Genomic DNA, 23,048 nt, shown 5'->3' on the forward strand with positions numbered 1-23,048 from the left:
GGTTCAGTGTCGCGCCGCTTTAGTTGCTCCAGGATCATTCACCGCAGGAGGCTCTGAGCGCCGCCCAGTAACAGGGAATCCCCCCGGCAATCACCCTGCCCTGCGGCCACCACCATCTTCCCTGCGTGCCAGCCCCCGTCATGCATAACAACCACCTCTCGTAGTTTCTTCCCGCCCTAGGAGAGGCATCATCATCCTTCCCTCCCACTCCGTGATCAAGTCTTGCTGCCCCCTCCTGCAGTGTTCGCACACACCCACGCACTCGCTCTGTCCTCCCAGAACCACAGTGTTGCGCCCTAGGTCCCGCCAGAATTACAACCATTTCGTCAAGGATGGATGGAGGGTCCAAGAGAATGTGAACCGGGCTCTTGGCGTTTATCGTTTGCGGGGCTGTTGCTGGAGTTAAAAAAAGAAATACTGCTCACGCGCAACCGCCTCATGTTCTAGGCCCTGCTGCGGGCAACACAGAAACCTAACGCTGAAAACCTGCAGGCTTTAGTTAATGCAAAAAACGATGTGTTGCCTAAAACCTCATTAGTTTTCATCCTTGGTTGAGTATCCGGGGCACGTGTTCAGAAAAAGAGCTGTTGCAGTACCCAGTCTTTTAGGGATTGGGCATTTTTGCTGCTTGAAAAAGTCCCCAGTTAACGATTTTATTTTTATGCTGGTAAGTTATCAATTCAAACATTTGATTGCATCCTGTGGTGCATTCTGAGCTAACTAGGTTAAGGCTGGCTTCTGAACTCTGTCATTCAGGGAAGATAAAACTAATGAAGACTTTCAAATCTCAAAAGCGTCCTGACAAAAATGATCAGTTCTGATTTCAGCATTGTAAATTGCCTTTCAAACTGATCTTCTAAAAACTAAGCTATTAAAATTGGTCATTTCCCTACCATTCATATTAAAGGTACCCGTGCATGTTTCATCTTTTGAGCATAAATGCATTAGATAATTGAAAATAAAATGGGTTCTTTGCATTTTATGAGAAGCAAAAATAAGGACTCTATGCTAGGCTAAAGCCAAACATAAATTTTATTTTAAAATTTTTTATTGGTTAATTTCTACCAGATGTTTTTACAGTTTCTCTCACTGTCACATTTTAAAGTTTGAATGTGATCCGTATTAGAAAAACTCTTTCTAAATGCCCAGATATTTCCTAAAGTACTATTGTACAAGTAATAATCAAAAGCCCTCTCTTCCACCCATAGACCCCAAAATTACACACCTTTGCTGTGGTGGTTGCTTCTAGTCCCAGTGATTCAGAGTTTATCAAATTATCCTCTCTAGACCATGTATGGAAGCTAAGATTAATTTAGAGCTCAAAGCTCCTCTACATGATAAGTGAATGCAAAGCGTGAAACTAGGAAAAGCTTGAGGCCTGGAGACAGATTGGCAAACTTAATGTCAAATGACAGTTTTTAAATCCATGAAAGTTATTGGCCCCCATTTTTTTGTTTGCTTCTCAAAAATCATTAAAATTTATCTTGGCCCTCCTGTCATTTGAAAGGAGCATGTTAGACTTTAATAAGATCTTGGTGTTACAAAGTTACAAGCCAAATCAATACAAAAATGTACTCATTAGCAAAATTTGTGGTGTATCATTATGAAAAATCTTATTTAAAAAGACTTTCTGCTTTTTTATAACTAAATTTTAACAACTATGCCTAGAACCCACCTGTAGAATTTCTTTATGCATTGTCGTTCCAGGTTGCAGTACTTTGATTCTGATCTGCTTAACCAAAGATCATAGTTTTCTGGGATAAGTTCTGGTTGCTTATCCTCTTAGCTGCAGCAGGAAAATAGTGAAATGTACAGGTGCAAGCTATGTTTGTTTTTCTACACTATTTTTTTTTTTGAATAAGAAAACTGGCATTGAAATGAGAATAACTAGAAGTTAACTATATGAATTCCAAGCCTTGTGTTGTCAGCTCCCATCTGCAAAGAAATCTGTTACGACAAAAATTAACTAAAAGATTAGTTTGGGCTCCACACCCACTTTTAATTATTATTTATTTATTTGACTGCTTTGGGTTTTTGTTGCTGCGTGCAGGCGTTCTCTAGTTGCGGGAAGGGGGGGCTACTCTTGGTTGCGGTGCAAGGGCTTCTCATTGCAGTGGCTTCTCTTGTTGCAGAGCGCAGGCTCTAGGCGTGCAGGCTTCAGTAGTTGTGGCGCACAGGCTTAGTTGCTCCGCGGCTTGTGGGATCTTCCCGGATCAGGGCTCGAACCCGTGTCCCCTGCATTGGCAGGCGGGTTGTTAACCACTGCACCACCAGCAGAGTCCCCACACCCACTTTTAAGTTTTAGATACCCTTAAGCATTAATCTCTCAGAACTGTGTGGATGCTTGTGGTAGCTCCAACGCTCTTCAACTACCTAGAGTTATAGAGCACCAAAAGGCTACCAATCTTTTTTTTTTCTTTTTCTTTTTTTAAAAGAGTAGGAGCTAATGTGTTTCCTAATCTCATCTATGCAAGTTGAGTTTGGCTAAGGTACATTTTGTGAGGCTATTGTAACTAAGAGGTATCTCTTAATCACAATTTTCATGACTTACATCCCCCAGACAGTTGCAGTATCACACATTTCTGTTTGAGTAGAAATTTCTAAAGTATTAAATGTTATACCTGAGTAAATAGTGTCATTTTAAGGATAAGAAAATGGGCTCAGCCAGAAATGAAACAGGAGACCTCCGTAGTGACTAAAACTTATTATTTGTGACTCTTTCTGGATGTTTGAGTCTAGTCTAGTCCTGCCTCTCATTTTTTTAAAATTAATTAATTAATTTAATTTATTTTTGGCTGCGATGGGTCTTCCTTGCTGCCTGCGTGCTTTCCCTAGTTGCGGCGAGCGGGGGCTACTCTTCGTTGTGGTGCGCGGGCTTCTCATCGCACTGGCTTCTCTTGTTGCGGAGCATGGGCTTTAGGCGTGCAGGCTTCAGTAGTTGTGGCTCGGGCTCTAGAGCGCAGGCTCAGTAGTTGGGGCGCACGGGCTTAGTTGCTCCGCGGCATGTGGGATCTGCCCGGACCAGGGCTTGAACCCTTGTCCACTGCATTGGCAGGAGGATTCTTAACCACTGCGCCACCAGGGAAGCCCGCCTGTCATTTTTTTAAATGAGAACTGCTCCGAGCGGAAAGGGTTTGCAGCACCTGTCTGTTCTGCTTTAGAGAACCCCAGGTGATGGTGTTGGATCATGAGCATCAGCTGGGGGCTTCTCCTCTGTCTTCTTATTCAGGGCTTCCCAGCCTTTTCATGATTGTGATTGTTTTTAACCAAGTGATAGAATTACTACTGCATTGGGTACAAGGGGGGTAGGTTACCCACCATCCTGGGGTCCCAGCTGCTTTGAGAGCTGAGGGAATACTGTATCCATGCACACCTATAACTCATTTGAGACCTACCTATTAGGACATCCTGCTGTGTGTGTGAACCTTGACTTCAGTCATCTGCCTTTTAACCCAAAAGAGTTCCTAAAAAATCAGAATAGCAGCTGTTTTCAAAAGGAATGCTGATCCATTGCATTCATTCATATGGTGCTGCACTACTGGTCAGGACTGAGGAGTGAGTGGCTCCGGCCTCAAAAAGGAAGTTTGTGCCTGTGGAGAAAACTAATAACCTATAGTGTCAGTGTTTCTCTTGAGTGGCAATTTCTGGCTCTTTGCTGATTTTTGTTGTGGACAAGTTTCTTGTTCTGGATTGCTCTCTAAGACTAGGCAGTAATCTTTTGTGGCTTAGGAAGGTTCTTTAAAATATGGGCAATTTCCATACTACTTTCAACAGGTAACGGTTTGCTTCTACCCATCTCAGTTCATTATGGCTCATTTATCTCTGGCGTGAGCTAGAGAAAGGTTTCTTGAGTGAAGTTTCTTGGTTTCTTGAGTGAAGAGGAAGGCTAGATGGAAGTAAATGCCTGGGCAGGTTAAGATTCATTTATTCTTGCTTACTCAAATTTTTATTTATTTTTTATCACTGTTACCAAGTGCAGTGCCTGGCGTGTAGTAGGCATTCAGTGAATGATGGTAACTTGATTTCTGAACTCTCATGCATTCCTTTCTTGGTTTGAAGAGATTTTTTTAGAGACTGTACTCAGGGTGATCATAAGTCCTGCCTTTCCTGAAACTGTTCACCTGTTGTACATATGTAATTAATGGCATACTTTTTTATTCTCAAAATTGTCTCAGTTTGGGTGATGAATTAGATCGGTGTCTTAGCTATAACTAGAGACTTCAAAAATGTTTCGTGTTTTAACACAGTACCCCTTTGGTTCAAAGGAAGATAGTTGTTCCTCTGCTGCAGTATTTCCCCAACTTTTTATCATTCCAATACCACCTTCACAATTTTTGCCGATTCCTTAGCACTTACATTATTTACCTTGCACTTTAAAAAATCAGTTTTAATCAAGTAATACATACATAGGTTTTCTTTTTTTGGGGGGTGGGTGGGGGGCGGGTACACGGGCCTCTCACTGCTGTGGCCTCTCCCATTGCAGAGCACAGGCTCCGGACGCACAGGCCCAGCGGCCATGGCTTACGGGCCCAGCCGCTCCACGGCATGTGGGATTTTTCCGGACCGGGGCACGAACCCGTGTCCCCTGCATCGGCAGGTGGACTCTCAACCACTGCGCCACCAGGGAAGCCCCATACATAGGTTTTAAAAAACCAAATAGTTCTAACGGCCTTAACAAAAAACAGTCACCTGCCCCAGAAGCACCCACTTTCCAGTTCTTCACTTTCTTTCATATTTTGAAGTAATATCTATATACTGCTATTTCTTGATTTATCAGTTGTAGATATTAACTTTTGTTTTGATAGATTAGGATTGAAATTTAACTGTCTTATACCATCATATTCATTCCAGCTTCCCTGCCTCCTGACACTTCCTGTAAATTTTCTTCTTGACACAGTTATGAAAAATTTCAACATACAGAAAGATAAAAGAAATTTCCAGTAAGAACCCATGTACCCCCACCTAGTTTACACAATTAATATTTTATCATACTTGCTTTATCACATATCCATCCCTCTTGATAAGTTTTTTTCCCCAAAAAGTTTTAGTAAACTCAGTCAGTTTACATTGTTATGCTCATGCAACTATTTTCACTGCTGGGCGAAGCAGTAGAATACAATTAATTACTTTTCCTTTTCTCTGCAGTTTTTCATTTTTCATGGCATTAATGATTACTTCAATTTCTCTCCTCTTTTAAATGTCTCTAGCCCTAATTTTTTTCCTGCAGATCTGTCATAATCTCATCAATTTTTTATTCTAAAATTTCCACACTCATCAGATATTTTGTTAATTCTGTGTTTGTTTTTTAAATACCGCCAACACCCACCCACCCACCCACTCAGCCTTACATTATTCTGCTCTATCTGTACGGGTTGCTCTCTAGGCCTGTTGAAACTTGGAACTTTCCAGTGTCCCCTGTATCCTACAGTCCATGTCTTGATTTTTTTTCCTTTGTTTTGTTAGAGCATTTCTCTAAGAACTTCTTAGGAAAGAATACAGAGAATAGATGTTTCTTGAGCCCTTATGTGTCTTAAAAAGTTTTATTCTGTCTCCACTTTTGGTTAATAATATAGTTCAGTGGGTATAAAATTCAAGATTGAAAATCTCTGAGAGTTCTGCCCAGAATTTTGAAGCTATTTGTCAGCCTTCAAGCTTTCAGTCTTACATTTGAGAAGAAGGCTGATGTGATTCTATTTCCTGTTCCAATATATGTGGCCTATTGTTCTCTGTAAAACATCTCTTTATTCCTTGTGTTTTGAAATTTCACTGCCCTGGTATGAGTCTTCCCCCCCCACCCTCTTTGCATTGAGTTGGGAAGTGGGGGGCCATTTTAGTCTCAAGACTCACATCCGTCAGTGCTGGAATTTTGCATTCATTGATCATTTTCTCCCCGTTTCCTCAGTGATCTGGTTTATTTTCCCCCTGAAATTCCGATTTGGTAAGGTTTAGACCTTTTGGCTTAAATTTATTATCTTTCCATTTCATTTCCTGTCTCTTTATCTTCTACTTGCAGATACTGTTTCTTAACTTTATTTTACCACTTTTTATTGAATTTTTTTTTCTAAGTTCTTTTTTGTCCCCTATTCTTTTCTCGTTTCATGGATGTACTATATTTATTTCTCTTATAGGGGATGTTTTATTTGATTTTTATTTTCTGTCCTCGGCCATGCCTGTTTCCTCTGGATTTCTTTGCTTTCCCTCTTACTTGAAGGACACTTCACAAAAATCAAAATGAGGCTTGGCTACCCATTTGTATTAAGAATAAGGTAATAAGAAACTGGTGGGAAGCTCTGCTTGAATAGGGTCTCTCAACTAGTAGAGAGGGGTTACGATAGAGTGAATAGGTTAGCTTGTTCCATGGAGAACCCCCAGATACTGACAGTATCTGAAGTATTTTCTCTGAATTCAGTGATGCTCAAAGAAAAGTCCTCTGATTCTTGTCTTTGGGGCAGTTGTTGTCATTCAGAAAACAGATTTTCATTTAGTTTCTCAGCATTTAGTACTTGCCTTCTGCTGGGCCTAGTATCTAGAGCCTTTTTGAGCTCCTTTCTCCAGAGAATAAATTAAGTCTCTTTGAGGAAGGATTAGGAGTTGTCTCAGGGCTTCCGAGAACTGGGGACTTAAGCTTGCTGACCAGACCTTCTGTTCTTAGCTCTGAACTTATCCGTGTTCAATATGTCCCTTTCCCCTTCTCTAATACTTGGTGCCTCCCGAGCCCTGAGCCCATTAGGGCTCTATGAGATACGCACACTTAACATCAATATCTTCCGGCTGAGAATGCTTGTCAGGCACTTAGTCATTTGCCACTCTCTGTCGTCTTTTCATCTTCCAAAAAATTCTTTAATCTTAATACATCCAGAGAACATACTTTATATCACTGTAAGTGGACAATTGTGTCACTTACCAAAAAATAAAAAATTGCTGTTAAAAAATAAAGATAATGTAAGCACAATTGATATTATTAAATTGTAGTTTTTTTTAGGTTATATTTTTAAAGGTTATATTATTCCATTTATAGTTATAAAAGATCGGCTGTATTCCCTGTGCTATACAATATGTCCTTATAGCTTGTTTATTTTATACATAGTAGTTTGCACGTCTTAACCGCTTACCCCTATTTTGTCCCTCCCCACTGGTAACCACTAGTTTGTTTTCAATATCTGTGAGTCTGTTTCGTTATAGTCACTAGTTTATTTTTTAGCTTTCGCATATGTTGTATCATACAGTATTTTTATTTCTCTGAATTTTTCCCCTAAGCATAATACCTTCTAAGTCCATCCATGTTGTTGGAGATGGAAAAATTTCATTCTTTTTTATGGCTGAGTGAAATATTCGTGTGTGTGTGTGTGTTTGTGTGTTTGTGTACACGTACGCCCCACATCTTTATCCATTCATCTGTTGATGGACACTTAGGTTGCTTCCATATCATGGCTATTGTAAATAATGCTGCAATGGACATTGGGGTGCATATATCTTTTTTTCTTTTCGGCTGCGTTGGGTCTTTGTTGCTGCGCGCGGGCTTTCTCTAGTTGAGGCGAGCGGGGGCTACTCTTTATTTCGGTGCCTGGGCTTCTCATTGCGGTGGCTTCTCTCGTTGCAGAGCACGGACTCTAGGTGCATGGGCTTCAGTAGTTGTAGTGCACGGGCTTAGTTGCTCCGCGGCATGTGGGATCTTCTCAGACCGGGAATTGAACCTGTGTCCCCTGCACTGGCAGGAGGATTCTTAACCACTGTGCCACCAGGGAAGTCCCTCTTCATATACTTCTAAAAAATTTATTACTGTGTATTTTGAATTTTCGTACGTGTTTTTTTTGCTAAAAAATTTTGACTCAACCAAGATTTCAAGTATCAAAAAATACTAAAAGGGACTTTTTGGTTAGTTTCAGTGGTGTTTTTTGTAGACAGATGTTTAGGAAATATATGTCAGTAGCCAGAACACGTAAGCATTAAATATAAGGGAATACCTGTTGCTAATTTTGGGAGGTTATCAAGGTACTAGTAATTCTAGTGCCACAAAATCCCATAGTTGGAATGCATGTAGCAAAATTTGAGGGAGGAGAGAATATTTGATGCCAGAGTTAGTGTTAATATATGTTGTAGGAATCATAACACAGTGGTTCTCAAACTCTTTGATATCAGGACCCCTTTACATTCTTAAATTATTCAGGTCCCCACAAAGCATTTCTTTGTATGGGTTGTATCAAGTACCTAAAGAAATTTAGCTTCGAACATACATGAAGCTGGAAAAGGGAGAAATTTTAATAACCTTTTCAGATAATTATGGATATTCTTTGTTATTACACTAAAAGTCTGGAAGTGGTAATCTCTTGAAAGTTAGTTGTAATGTGGAATCTAAAACCACAGCAGTGAACTTTTCATACTCAAGTTATGGGTCTGTCTTGCACCTTTGATCCTTTACCCATGGATGATTTTGTAACAAGCGTTGCTTATTTGGAAAATATTGGTTCCCTCAGTTGTACAGATCTGGTAAATGTACACATTTCATTTTATGATATTGGAGAATCGTGTATGTTAATATCACCACCGATATCAGAAAAGTCTTGAGTAAGTAGAGAAGCTGTCAAGTTCACAATGGTGGGTACAAGTTTGTCAAAATTTTGATTTTTGCTTGAAAACTCGAATTTCATCATTGACAACATGTTTGTCATTTGTTTTCCTTGAAGTTATAGGCTCACTTAATTCATTTTCAAGAAAATGTATGCCAGATGCCCAACTCTGTTTAAATGGCTAGTTCAGTTTGTTACTCAAGTAATTATACAAGTGCTTTTCCTTGAGACAACCATCATACTTCAGTTTGCACACAGAAATGCTTTGTGTGTACTTCCCATTTGTTTACACAGAATATTAAAAAGACATATACTCAAGGGTTAGGATTTCATAATACTAATCATTTTTACTGTGTCAAGGACATTTTTTAGTGAAACTGGATTTGTTTCCTATGAGTGTGTGATAGTGAAGAACATAGTTTGGTGCCACTGCCTTGGTGCTGGAACAAATGGTTATCTGCATGCGAAATAATGAAGTTAGGCCCCTTCCTCACACCATACACAAAAATTTACTCAAAAATGAGTCATAGATCTAATATAAGAGCTAAAAGTATAAAACTGTTGTCGAAGAAAGCATAGGTAAATCTTCATGTCCTTGCGTTAGGCAAAGCCACCTTAGATATGACATCAAAAGCACAAGAAAAGAATTTGGACTTCTTTAAAATTAAAATCTTTTGTGCTTCAAAGGACAACATCATTACGAAAGTGAAAGAAAACCCACTGAATGGGAGAAAATAATGCAGATCATATCTGGTAAGAGACTTATATCTAGAACATAAAAATAACTCTTAAAGCTTAGTAATAAAGCAGTAACCCAGTTACAGAATGGGCGAAGGATCTGAATACACACTTCTCCAGAAAGGGTATACAGCTCATCAGGAATCATGTGAATGGGGACTCAGTCAACATAATTAGCCATTAGGCAAATGCAAATCAAAACTACAGTGAGATACTGCTTCATACCCATTGGGTGGCTATATAAATAATAAAATAATAAAAAAGATAACAAGTGTTGGTCAGCATGTGGAGAAAGTGGAACCCTCATACGTTACTATTGGGAATGTAAAATAGTGCAGGCACTTTAGAAGACAGTCTGGTGTTTCCTCAAAAAGTTAAACTTAGGGCTTCCCTGGTGGCGCAGTGGTTGAGAGTCCGCCTGCCGATGCAGGGGACATGGGTTCATGCCCCGGTCCGGGAGGATCCCACATGCCGCGCGGTGGCTGGGCCCGTGAGCCATGGCCGCTGAGCCTGCGCGTCCGGAGCCTGTGCTCCGCAACAGGAGAGGCCACAACAGTGAGAGGCCTGCATACCGCAAAAAAAAAAAAAAAAGAAAAAAAAAGTTAAACATAGAGTTACCATATAACGAGCAATCCCTCACCTAGCTATATACTCAAGAGAAATACGTGCACACAGAAACTTCCGTGAATGTTTATAGCAGCATTATTCATAGTAGCCAAAAGATGGAAACAACCCATATATCAAACAATTGATGAATGGATATAATGTGGTATATCCACATAATGGAATGTTACTCAGCAATAAAAAGGGATGTGGTATGATACATACTACAACATAGATGAACCTTGAAAGCATGTTAAGTGAAAGAAGCCAGACACAAACGCCACATATTATGATTCCATTTATATGAAATGCCCAGAATAGACAAACCCTTAGGGACAAATGAGATTAGTGGTTGCCTAGGGCTGGGGGGAGATGGATAATTATTGCTAATGGGTTTTTTGGGGGAGGATGAAAATGTTCTAAAATTTGTGATAGCTGCATAACTAAATACACAGAAAACCACTGAACAGTACACTTAAAGTGGGTGAATTGTATGTGAATTCTGTCTCAGAAAGCTGTTTTAAAAATAGAGTAGGGTTTCCCTGGTGGCGCAGTGGTTGAGAGTCCGCCTGCCAATGCAGGGGACACGGGTTCGTGCCCCGGTCCGGGAAGATCCCACATGCCGCGGAGCGGCTAGGCCCGTGAGCCATGGCCGCTGAGCCTGTGCGTCCGAAGCCTGTGCTCCGCAACGGGAGAGGCCACAACAGTGAGAGGCCCGCGTACCGCAAAAAAACAAACAAACAAATAAAAATAGAGTAAGTGATGGCTGTGAGGTTGCCAGGCAAACATGTACCTTAAACTTAGAATTTCTGTTAGGAAAAAATTACACATATCTTGGGTAAATACTGAAGTTTGTATTCCTATTTTGCTAGTGTGAGAGAAAATGAACAAATTACTCTACTTTTCAGAAAGGAGAAGATGAGTATGCCAATGTTGATGCCATTGTTGTATCAGTGGGTGTTGATGAAGAAATCGTTTATGCCAAATCAACTGCGTTACAGGTGAGAAATTTACAGCTGTGTTTAGCCCTGAGAGTCATTGAATTAGCTACTAGACTGTTCAATATTGTAGCCACTAGCCACATTAAAGTTTTAACTTCTCAGTCCTAAGTCTCAAGTACTCAGTAGTGGCTATCATGTTAGACAGAGGACATACAGAATATTTCTGTCACAAAAAGTTCAGTGAACAGCACTGATTTAGAACATAAGGAAAAAGGAAGAGAAGTGTATAAATTAGGATGGATTTAACTTTAAATAACAGAAAAATCTAAATAACAGTGGGTTAAAAAGAATATTTCTTTTTCTCTTAGATAGTCTTCAGGGACCCAGGTTTTTTCCCGGTCTCTACTCTGCCATCCATAGAGTATAGCCCTTGTGCTCATTTTGCAAAATTTGCTGCAGCTTCACCCTTATATCTGCATTCTGAGCAAAAAGAATGGAGAGAGGGAATAAAATGGGAGACCCTCCCTCCTTTTTTAAAGAGACTTTCTTGAAGTCCCACAGAATACTTCTACTTATAACTTAATGGCCCAAATTTAATCTAATGGTCATGCTTAGCTGCAAGAAAGGTTGGGAAATAGGGTCTTTGTGCTGAGCATTTTGCCCAGCTAAAGGTCATGAGTCTCTTTGAGAGAGAAGATATGAGTAATTGGTAGGCAACTAACAATCTTTGGGGAGCTAGAATGCACAGTTCCCTGAGGTGCTTCTCTGTGTCTTGTTTTATGCATTTCTGTCCTACTAAACAGTAATATACTTCCTATAAAACACAAATTATCCAAACGATTTGATGGTCTTTATTATGGAATGTTTCAAACAAATAAAAGTAGATAAAAGAATACATTGAACTCCTCCTGTGTACCCATTATCCAATAAATTGTCAACTCCTGACCAATCTCATTTCATTTGAATCTACATCCAGGTTCCCCATTCCACGATTATTTGGAAGTTAATTACAGATACCTTAATTTATAAATATTTCTGTGTAAGTACATTAATTTTTTTGTATCTGTACACACCGTTGTCTTTTCCCATAGACATGGCTCTTTGGTTATGAACTAACTGATACTATCATGGTCTTCTGTGATGACAAAATCATCTTTATGGCCAGCAAGAAAAAAGTGGAGTTCTTGAAACAGATTGCTAACACTAAGGGCAATGAGAATGCTAATGGAGCCCCTGCCATCACACTGCTCATACGAGAAAAGGTCAGAACTAATAAAGAAGGTGTCATAAATGTGAAAGAATGTTTAAAAGTGATAAACAGAAAAGCCTTCTAGGAATTTAAAAAATACAGGGGAAGATTTAGCTGACTGTCATTTGTTAGTCAGGAAGAAAAGAGTTCAGTAGTCCTGTCAGTTCTGCAGTAAGACAAATGGGTTATGAAATTCTGGTGAACACTAACTTTATCCATTCTTGACACTGTCAACTTGTTTGTTTTAATCTGAGTGCCTTAATTAGAACAAATAGCTTTTAAATATCCTTAAGGAAAATGAGGCATACCTCATTTCCAGTTTTTATCAAATGTACTCTTTTTTGTTATACTGCCCACTTCTCTTCTGAGAAGATTTCTTCTCAAAATGTTGTTCACCTTTGTATTTGAGTTTCTTAGCTGTTCCTGAAGAAAAAGAATAGCCTTCTCCGCTTATATGGTACTTCACTTAAGCATATAAAGATATTGAAAGAAATTTTGCGTTACCTTTTGGTGTGTTATAGTCTGCCCTAAAGAAGTAGGTAGTAGAAGGGGAAATAGAATTTATTCTTTCTGTAGTTTAGAATATTCTCTGCCTAGTACTAGTAGAACATAGATGTCTAATTCTGAAATTGAACCCCTTTTCTTCCCTGTGGCACTGATAGAATGAAAGTAATAAGAGCAGCTTTGATAAAATGATTGAAGCCATTAAAGAAAGCAAGAATGGCAAGAAGATTGGCGTGTTCAGCAAAGACAAATTCCCAGGAGAGTTCATGAAGAGCTGGAATGACTGCCTCAACAAAGAGGGCTTTGACAAAGTAAGAATACTCTTGGAAATAGGCACATTGAGAGTTGAGAAGAAAAAATTGTGAGGAGCTTCCATAACAGATAATGCAGAGAATTTGTTTTGGGAAAGCTATATATTCATTCACATTTCCATTTTTCATTCCCTTCGGCTGAGCAGTAAGGCAGTTTTCTTTCCAGTTAGGAATGAGGCATTCAGGAGAGAGTTCAGGTACTTCAGAGGGAAACTGAGGAAAATCTCTTGTCCAAAAAAAATTTTGTTTTTTTCTTTTCTTTCCTGTCTGCCTTCCTTCAGCCTTTATGGAAACCTCAAGAGAGAGGCATTTATATTTACATTTTAAATGATACATTAGTTTAATGCCTCTTAGAATACACCAGTGACCTGGTAAAGAGCTCTTTCAGATGTTTATTCAATCCAAGAAGAGGAGATTTAGATATTCTGCAGACTGCTGATGAGTAGTTTGCTGTTAAATAACCAGATATCATCACTGATAATATTTGACTTGGGGGAGAGATATTTCTTTAGCAATTCCGTATCTGCATGTTAGAAACTGTTTATCGCTTTGATTGCAGATAGACATCAGTGCAGTTGTGGCCTATACCATTGCTGTAAAGGAGGATGGAGAGCTCAATCTAATGAAGAAAGCAGCCAGCATCACCTCTGAGGTCTTCAACAAATTCTTCAAGGAAAGAGTCATGGAAATAGTCGATGCAGATGAGGTGAAAAGAGAGGGGGGCGTCTTTTTACTGTTTTAATGAAGCAGAAGTAAGTCTCTCCCATGCGGCGTTTTTTGGTGTGTGTTCGCCTTCCTTTGATACATAAGTTGGTGTGTAATTGTGCCAGCTCTCTTTCAAAATAACTATAAACCTGCACTGTAGTTTCTGGAGGTTACCCAGTATTTCACTTGAGAATTCCTTGAATAGCTGTGAATTCCACATATTCTCTAAATTTGCTTTACATGTACACCAGTATGTTAAGTGGTGCATAAACCACTTCGTAAGACTTCTATAGCATCCTATATGATATCAGGATATATGTTATCTTCAAATGGTGATATCCAAAAACCCAACACCCCTCTGCCACTCTCTAGTAAGTATTGTTTTATTTCTGGATATACTTACAGAAAGTTCGACACAGCAAACTGGCTGAGTCTGTGGAAAAGGCCATAGAAGAGAAAAAATACCTAGCCGGGGCAGACCCTTCTACTGTGGAAATGTGTTACCCTCCTATCATTCAGAGTGGTGGCAACTATAACCTCAAGTTCAGTGTGGTGAGGTAAGTAGGAGAATTTCAAAATATAACAACAACCAGAGCACTTCAGCCTTTGGCCTGTTTTTTTTCTTGGACTCATTCTGGAATTCAAAAAAGTAGGAGGAGGGGCTTCCCTGGTGGCACAGTGGTTGAGAATCTGCCTGCCAATGCAGGGGACACGGGTTCAAGCCCTGGTCTGGGAAGATCCCACATGCCGCGGAGCAACTGGGCCCATGAGCCACAGCTACTGAGCCTGTGCATCTGGAGCCTGTGCTCTGCAACAGGAGAGGCCGCGACAGTGAGAGGCCCGCGCACCGCGATGAAGAGTGGCCCCTGCTCGCTGCAACCAGAGAAAGCCCTCACACAGAAACGAAGACCCAACGCAGCCAAATAAATAAATAAAATGAATTTATTAAAAAAAAAAAAAGTAGGAGGAGAAAGAATAATCATTAGCCTGCTTTTTACATTATCTTCTTGTCTTATTCTATGCATATTTTTATTTTATTTCACAGTTACTCATTTCTTACTTGAGTATTTGATTGTAAGCATTTTCCAGATGATTTAAAATGCCGAGAAAAATGCAAAATGTTGAAAAAAAATCTTATTAGATATATCGTAATGTAATTCCCCTTCTGATTTTTAAAAAATACTGTAAAGAGGGGACTTCTCTGGTGGTCCAGTGGTAAAGAATCTGCCTTCCAATGCAGGTGATGTGGGTTCAATCCCTGGTTGGGGAACTAAGATCCCACAAGCCGCGGGGCAACTAAGCCCACGCACTACAGCTACTGAGCTCGCGCGCCTCAATGAAAGAGCTGGAGTGCTGCAACTACAGAGCCCAGTGCTCTGGACTCCGTGCGCCACAGCTACAGAGCCCACACACCCTGGATGGAGCCCATGCGCCCCAACTAGAGAGAGAAAAACCCGCACACCACAACTAGAGAGAAGCTCATGCGCCACAGCAAAGAGCCTGTGCCACAACAAAAGATCCCGCATGCCTCAACAAAGATCCAGCATGCCGCAACTAAGACACAATGCAACCAATAAATAAATAAATCCATCCATCCATACATACATGCAATGATGTTATAACCATAGGTTTTAAAATAAATAAGTAAATAAAATAAAAATTAAAATACTGTAAAGAATGCTGTGTGTCCTGGTTGGTTGGAAAGGATTAATTCATGGTGAATTCATAGTGGACTGGTGGAAAGGTGATGCCTTACCATCATGCTGTTAGGTTATAATGAATAAAATTCAGTATATGTTTTACATACTTAGGATACAACAACTTTTTACTGAATTTTTATCCTAAAAGCTATGGCCATTAAAGTTACTCCAGAGCATTTATAAACTGATTTGTTCTTTTAAAAAAAAGTTTAGGTCATTTTTCCGCTTCATCTTTGGGATATAGCAGGGAAAGGTAGTGATTACAGATGTGTGTGTTAGTGATACTAAGGACTTCACTAGTTTGTGTAATGAAATGCTTTCTTCCTTTGGTCTCTAGTGACAAGAATCACATGCATTTTGGGGCCATTACCTGTGCCATGGGTATTCGCTTCAAATCTTACTGCTCCAACCTTGTTCGCACTTTGATGGTTGATCCTTCTCAGGAGGTTCAAGAAAATTACAACTTTTTGCTTCAGCTTCAAGAGGAGCTGCTAAAGGAACTAAGACATGGTAAGGTGCCTTAGATAAGGTTTAAAAATCATGTAACAAAAATGTAGCATTTATGGGCGTGTTTATCCCTGAGGCTCTTGTACTGTAAATAGAATTAGATTTTACTAACCTCCAGTCATCCTAGCATTTAGTTCCTCAGTGTACTTTTATGCATGGGTGGTTATTGTGGTTTTATACTGTTGTTTAAAAAAACCTCTGACTGGTTAGGCCTCTGTGTCCAGATCTTCATAAAATACTCTGGCCTTATTACTTTTCTTGAGAAACTTCTGAGAAGTAGTATCTCTCCCAGCAGGCTGTGTAATATTAATCCTATATTGAATGGATACCCGGAATCTTAGTTTGAGAGATCTAATAGCAGCCCTGCTAAGCAAGCAGCTGCCTACCTCAAGAGCAAAGCACTTGACACTCTTTTGCCTTGAGACTTTTCACTCTCCGATGGCTAAATGGGCCTTCATGTTTACCACCTTCAAACTACTTCGTAAGCCCGCTCATGTTTTGCAGAGCTTCCAGGCACCATTCCCCCATGATACCTCAAGTCGATCTTGAGAAATCCAATTAGAGATCATAGTCCTAGGTAGTTTAATAATAAAAACCCCTCTGAGGCTACCATATCTGGCTTGAAATATGTATTCATATCCTAGACCCTGAAAAATTAAGTCCAGAGTTCTTCCAGCAGTAATTCACCCATTTAGTAGTCGTGTTTTTCAAAATGTATAATAAGTTTAATGTGATACCTTTTATCAACTCTTGAATTATTTCAATGAAACCAACTGGGGTTCCACAGTCCCACTGGAGTGATTCTAAAAAACAGTGTAATTAAAGAATGACCAGGCAGATTGTTTTTTAAAATGCACATTTCTAAGTCCTACCACTCCTGCAACTGTATTCCTTATTTTATGCTTTGAGAAACCCTGCTTTATGAAATATTTATTTATTTATTTATCTCTCTATCTATCTATTTGTTTATTTATGGCTGCATTGGGTCTTTGTTGCTGCACGCAGGCTTCCTCTAATTGCAGCAAGTGGGGGCTACTCTTCGTTGCAGTGTGGGGGCTTCTCACTGCAGTGGTTTCTCTTGTTGCAGAGCATGGGCTCTAGGCGCGTGGGCTTCAGTAGTTGTGGCTTACGGGCTCTAGAGTGCAGATTCAGTAGTTGTGGCGCATGGGCTTAGTTGCTCCGTGGCATGTGGGATCTTCCCAGACCAGGGCTGGAACCCGTGTCCCCTGGATTGACAGGCGGATTCTTAACCACTGCGCCACCAGGGAAGTCCCTAGTGGACTTAATAGGTGAAAAAAATGTTGATTAAAAAAATGTGATTTGGGGCTTTTTTTTTTCTGAAAGATGCTTTAATGTCCCCTGTCTGTCTCATTAGGTGTGAAGATATGTGATGTATATAATGCTGTCATGGATGTGGTTAAAAAGCAGAAGCCAGAGCTGCTGAACAGAATTACCAAAAACCTTGGGTAAGATGCTATGATATACACTGTCACTCTGAGTCAATTTTCGTGACTGGCAGTCAGGCAGAATATTCTTAGATGATTCAACCAATATTTATGGACTATTAAACTTAACTGTGTGCCAGACACATTGTGTTATCAGAGAATGTGAGAAATGCTTGAGTTCTACTCCCAGGGATAGGGTGGAGATTTTTCCAGACCAATGTAGTAGATGCCAGTAGTGTTCCAGCCTTAAATTACAAATGTGAGGAGACATTACATACTATATTTCCTTTCTTAGAACACCTCAGCTCATATTTGCAAATTAAGTACTCTGAGATATCCTACTATTTAAATTCTTTTTTCAGTTTTTATTTTATCCAGTGTTTCTCAAATGTATTTGACCACTGAACACCTAGAAATACCTAATAACATCTTACAGAACCAAAGACATTTGAGAAACAAAAGCTCTAGGCAGTCTCCTTAGATGGAAGTTAGTTGGGGTATATAGTTTATTTCTGTCCTTCTCTGATGGACAAGAGGAAATATATTGACCTATACCAAGTCTTGGCCTAGGTGACTTAATGAAGCCAGTTATCACATTCTACTAAATATAATAAGTGTTATATGCAGTACTTAATTAGAAAGTCATTTTCAACATATTAACCCAAAGACTGTCCTCAGATCTTCTTTAACTGACTGATCATCAGGGGCAAATCACTCAGCATGTTTGCTTGCCTTATCTTGAAAATTGAAATAGGATATATTGTACTTGACTCAGGTTAGAGATCTTTTAGCCTATTGCTAAAGTTTCTCTTCATTCCTTTTTTAGGTTTGGAATGGGCATTGAATTCCGTGAAGGCTCTTTAGTAATTAATAGTAAAAATCAGTACAAACTGAAGAAAGGTGAGTTTTACATGCATGCAATAGAAAAATAACTTTTTTGAAACTTTTCTTTTTGCTTTGTCTCCCTCTATTCTGTATAAAATCACACTTCTCCATCCTTTCACAGTCATTGACTCATTCCTGTTTTGCTCTTTTAGGAATGGTTTTCAGCATCAATTTGGGATTCTCAGACCTGACTAACAAGGAAGGGAAGAAACCAGAAGAGAAAACCTATGCCCTATTCATTGGTGACACAGTGCTTGTGGATGAGGTATGTATTGCTTCTTCCACTTTGAGTGGTCATGAACTGACTTTGGAAGCGCATTTTTACCCTATGGTTCCCCCCTCCTTTTTTTTAATTGAAGTATAGTTGATTTATAATATTATGTTAGTATCAGATGTACAGCAAAGTATTCAGTTATATATTTTTTTCAGATTATTTTCCATTACAAATTATTATAAGATACTGCATATAGTTCCCTGTGCTACATAGTAAATCCTTATTTACTCTTGTTTATTGCTTGTCTATTTTATGTGGGTTTTTTGTTTTTATATTTGTTAAATGCTAGCTAAGGGGAAGGAGAGATCCCTATGATAGCCTAATACAGCTAGGGATAGAGATTGTTTAAGCCAAACCCTTTATTACATTGTGGCTTGAACTTCGATTATGATAATGTCAGGAACTGATTCTGATAATGGAACTGATTTTTTTTTAGTAATGGCTTTATTGAGCTACAGTTTACATACTATACAATTAAAGTGTACAATTTAGTGATTTTTAGTATATTCACAGTTATGCAACTATCACCACAGTCTAACTTTAGAACATTTTCATCACCTCAGAAACCCTGTGTGCATTAGCAGTCACTCCCCACTTCCCCCTCAGGCCTAGGCACTGACTTTCTATCTCTAAGGATTTGCCTTTTCTGGATATTTGGGGTCTTTTTGTGACCGGTTTCTTTCACTTAGCAGGAACTGATTCTTAATAATAGCAAATATTTAAGTGCTCTTATTATAAGCTAAGCATGTTTATGCATTAATTCATTGAATCCTTATAATAACCCTGTGAAGTAAATATTCTTATCCAAGTATGCAGATAAAGAAACTGAGGCACAGAAGTATAAGTAACTTGTCTGATGTCACAGAGCTGGAAAGTGCTTGAGCCAGGTTTCAAATCAAGCCTGTATTCTTAATCATGATCCCAGCGTTGCCTCCCAAATTGTAGTTCCTGATGTGTGTTTCAGAAGATAACTGGTTTTATTTGTTGTCAAAGATTTTTTAGTACCAGAAGGTTCAAAGCATGGCCCAGCTATTTACTGGGTTTGAAAGTGAAAGTGTTTCACTTAAATGCTCTTACAGATGTCTAACTTCCTACTTGTATTCCAGGATGGCCCGGCTACCATTCTCACTTCTGTGAAGAAGAAAGTGAAGAACGTGGGGATTTTTCTAAAGGTAGGAAGAAGATAAATGAGTGGTATAGGAAGTTTGATACAGTGAAGAAGATAAACAATATTGGCTAAAATAATTAAGACCTGAATTTCTGATTATGATTTTTTTTCCCCCATAGAATGAGGATGAGGAAGAAGAGGAAGAGGAGAAAGATGAGGCTGAGGACCTGTTGGGAAGAGGTTCCCGAGCAGCGTTACTTACAGAAAGAACACGAGTAAGTTTACTGTATTAAGTTTACTGTATTACTTTGATGGTTCACAGGTTTTGATAACTTGGGTTTTCCCTTCTCCAGAATGAGATGACTGCAGAAGAAAAGCGAAGAGCACATCAAAAAGAACTGGCAGCTCAACTCAATGAGGAAGCAAAGAGGCGATTGACTGAACAGAAAGGGGAACAGCAGATTCAGAAGTAAGAGTTTGCATGCAGTAGTAAGATTGTTTTAGGGTTATATGTGTTGTGCAGAAATTTCTCAAAAACATCTTATTCCCACTCCAGAGCTCGTAAATCTAATGTGTCCTATAAAAACCCGTCTTTGATGCCTAAGGAACCACATATTCGGGAAATGAAGATCTACATTGATAAGAAATATGAGACTGTAATAATGCCTGTGTTTGGCATTGCGACGCCTTTTCACATTGCCACAATAAAGGTACTAACTTTGAATCAAGCTCCATCCAAACAGTGTCTTAAAATAGATGACTCTCCTGCTTATCATAGATGACTGTCTTTTCTGCATTGTCTCTCACATTCTGCTCCTTCTGACGCTACCTTTCTCGCATTACTGACTTTCCCCCATCCCTAATCTCCTGCTGTCATTTTTCTTCCTTTCCAGTTTGCACTTTGGAGAAAGTTAAATGATCTAGTCTAGAAACATAATTTGCCTGTTTCTCTTTGAACTTTGAGAATTTTTTAACCTTTTTTCATAAATGTGGCACAGAGAAAGAACTTTGAGAACTCAGTGATTCTTCTGGAAACACACATTTGGTCATATAAAAAAATAGGCTAAATATGTAGTTTATTAGTTTTAGATTAAGGATTACAAGCTAGGTTTAGCAGCTTGTAACTACTAACTTAATTTTAGCATCTCTATAGCTACTGATCTTTATCTAGGAAAGAAATCTGTTTATTTTGCTAATGCTTTTCCTTTCTTTGAACAGAATATAAGTATGTCTGTGGAAGGAGATTATACTTACTTGCGAATCAACTTCTATTGCCCAGGCAGTGCTCTGGGCAGGAATGAAGGCAACATCTTTCCTAACCCAGAAGCCACTTTTGTCAAGGAAATGTGAGTTCCCAGGAAAACAACCATCCCCAAATGCCTGTTGGCAGAAGTGCTACCCTCGGAAACATTTCGTTCTCTGTGCTGTGTTCTCCCCCATTCTAGTGAATGGCAGCACCTTCCTCAGTGGCACTTGATTAGGTTCACCTTGCTAACTTTGTACTGTTTTGAGGATGGAACCTAATTTAAATCCTTGTGAAGATATTTTATCCTCACTATATACATATTTGGTGATAAAATCTCAAATGTGTGCCACATTGGAGTCTATTCATTCTTGAGGTGGAATAGGATAATTTGGGGAAGTTTATGCTGGATTTGAAATATATGTGTGTTTCCCCCACCCAATGGATTAGTCATTTATAATATTCTCTGTTTAAGAGAGAAGAAAGGGAGGTTTTTTCAGTTTTCCAGACATTGTTTCACCAGTCAGTAGTACCTTTTTCTCCTAAAAGATAATTAAACCAGTTATAAAACGTAATAATGGGTTCAGGTTACCTGGCGTAATAAAGAAACTCACATAAGTGCTTCCCCTTTTCTGCAGTACATACCGAGCTTCAAATATGAAGGCACCTGGAGAACAGACAGTACCAGCCTTGAACCTTCAGAATGCTTTCCGAATTATAAAAGAAGTGCAGAAGCGTTACAAGACTCGGGAAGCAGAAGAAAAAGAGAAAGAGGTGAACCTGAACACCAACAAAGCACCTTCGTGCAAAAGGACACATGTGGGTTTTGGGGACATGGAAAGATAACGTGAAAATTCACATTGATTTTCATTCTGTTTAGGGCATCGTGAAACAAGACTCACTGGTGATCAATCTAAACCGGAGTAATCCCAAACTGAAAGATCTGTACATTCGCCCGAATATTGCCCAAAAGAGGATGCAAGGCTCACTGGAGGCCCATGTCAATGGTATGGATGATGTCTCATGTGCCTGGGCTTTGTCTTCAGGGGCACATTTGTAGGAATGACAGATCAGATAATATAGTAGGACAAGGAAGTGCTTGGAGGAATCTACTTTGACATCGCTGTGTGGCCAGAAGGAAAGGAAAGCTCTGTACCTTATTGGCATTTCCTCTGACCCTGTTCAAATCAGCCAGAAAAGATTCAGTACCTTCTGGCCTAACCTGATGATGTTCCTTGATACTTAGCTGCTTCCTTTCTTCCCCCCCGCAGGTTTTCGCTTCACGTCTGTCCGAGGAGACAAAGTGGATATTCTATACAATAACATCAAGCATGCTTTGTTCCAGCCGTGTGATGGGGAAATGATTATTGTCTTGCACTTTCACCTCAAGGTATATCTTTTTATCAGCTAGCTGTGAGCTCTTGGGCAAGATCTTTCTATCTCCCTCTTTCCCTTGAAATAGTGATGAAAAATATCACCTATTGCATAAGATCATCAGGAGGATTGAATCAAATAATGCTTATAAAGTCCACAGTGCCTGACATCTAGAAGGTGCTAAGCGTGTTTGTTCCTTTGGTGTGATATATAATGACCTCCAAAACGTATAAGGTCTTCTCCAAATTCCTGTTTCTGAAAATTTTTCTTTAGACAATTTATTACCAACATAATCTTTTAAAAATTTATACTCTTTCATATTCCCAGATGTCATTATTGATGATGACACCAGGGATGGTTTAACTGTTTTTACATAAATGCTGTGGTTTCCAGTGTAGATGTTTTAATACTTTCATGTTTTGTTGTTATCTTGCTTGTCTGTTGTGTAGACTTCTTTGTGGAAGAAGTCTTCTGACTTCTTTCTTGTTCTTTCTGCTTTGTGCCCTCAGAATGCCATCATGTTTGGGAAGAAGCGGCACACAGATGTGCAGTTCTACACAGAAGTGGGGGAGATCACCACAGACTTGGGGAAACATCAGCATATGCATGACCGAGATGACCTCTATGCTGAGCAGGTGAAATTTGGTTTTGCAGGGGAGTGAGGTAGGATGCAGTCCAGATCTGAGTTCAGTAATTGTTATATTTTATAAACAACACCTGAAACTATCTGCAGAACTTTCTCAAGTATCTGCTGGCATGGTGTAGTGCTATGGCTTATGGATTAGACTTAAGTTGCAGGCTCAGCTCTACAGTTAATGTTATGGTGACCTGTAATAAAGTATCTGTGCTAGTATCATAGTTACCAGAATTAAGGACTACAAAAGCACTTCATGC

At 39.4% G+C, this 23,048-nt stretch overlaps 1 protein-coding gene across 1 annotated transcript in view; it reads left to right on the forward strand.

The window, feature by feature from the left end:
• SUPT16H (SPT16 homolog, facilitates chromatin remodeling subunit) overlaps positions 1-23,048 on the forward strand; it is a 32,131-nt gene that overhangs the window by 533 nt on the left and 8,550 nt on the right. The window contains exons 2-19 of the mRNA XM_067741231.1: positions 10,817-10,909; positions 11,941-12,111; positions 12,761-12,913; positions 13,473-13,619; positions 14,024-14,175; positions 15,656-15,828; positions 17,201-17,291; positions 18,097-18,170; positions 18,308-18,420; positions 19,536-19,601; positions 19,717-19,812; positions 19,891-20,006; positions 20,094-20,247; positions 20,756-20,883; positions 21,419-21,554; positions 21,661-21,787; positions 22,052-22,170; positions 22,664-22,789. Coding sequence (XP_067597332.1) covers positions 10,817-10,909; positions 11,941-12,111; positions 12,761-12,913; positions 13,473-13,619; positions 14,024-14,175; positions 15,656-15,828; positions 17,201-17,291; positions 18,097-18,170; positions 18,308-18,420; positions 19,536-19,601; positions 19,717-19,812; positions 19,891-20,006; positions 20,094-20,247; positions 20,756-20,883; positions 21,419-21,554; positions 21,661-21,787; positions 22,052-22,170; positions 22,664-22,789 — 2,235 coding nt within the window. The remainder of the gene's footprint in view (positions 1-10,816; positions 10,910-11,940; positions 12,112-12,760; positions 12,914-13,472; positions 13,620-14,023; positions 14,176-15,655; positions 15,829-17,200; positions 17,292-18,096; positions 18,171-18,307; positions 18,421-19,535; positions 19,602-19,716; positions 19,813-19,890; positions 20,007-20,093; positions 20,248-20,755; positions 20,884-21,418; positions 21,555-21,660; positions 21,788-22,051; positions 22,171-22,663; positions 22,790-23,048) is intronic.

This window comes from Pseudorca crassidens, chromosome 1 (genome assembly GCF_039906515.1).
Source record: "Pseudorca crassidens isolate mPseCra1 chromosome 1, mPseCra1.hap1, whole genome shotgun sequence".
In the NCBI taxonomy this organism is placed as follows: domain Eukaryota; kingdom Metazoa; phylum Chordata; class Mammalia; order Artiodactyla; family Delphinidae; genus Pseudorca; species Pseudorca crassidens.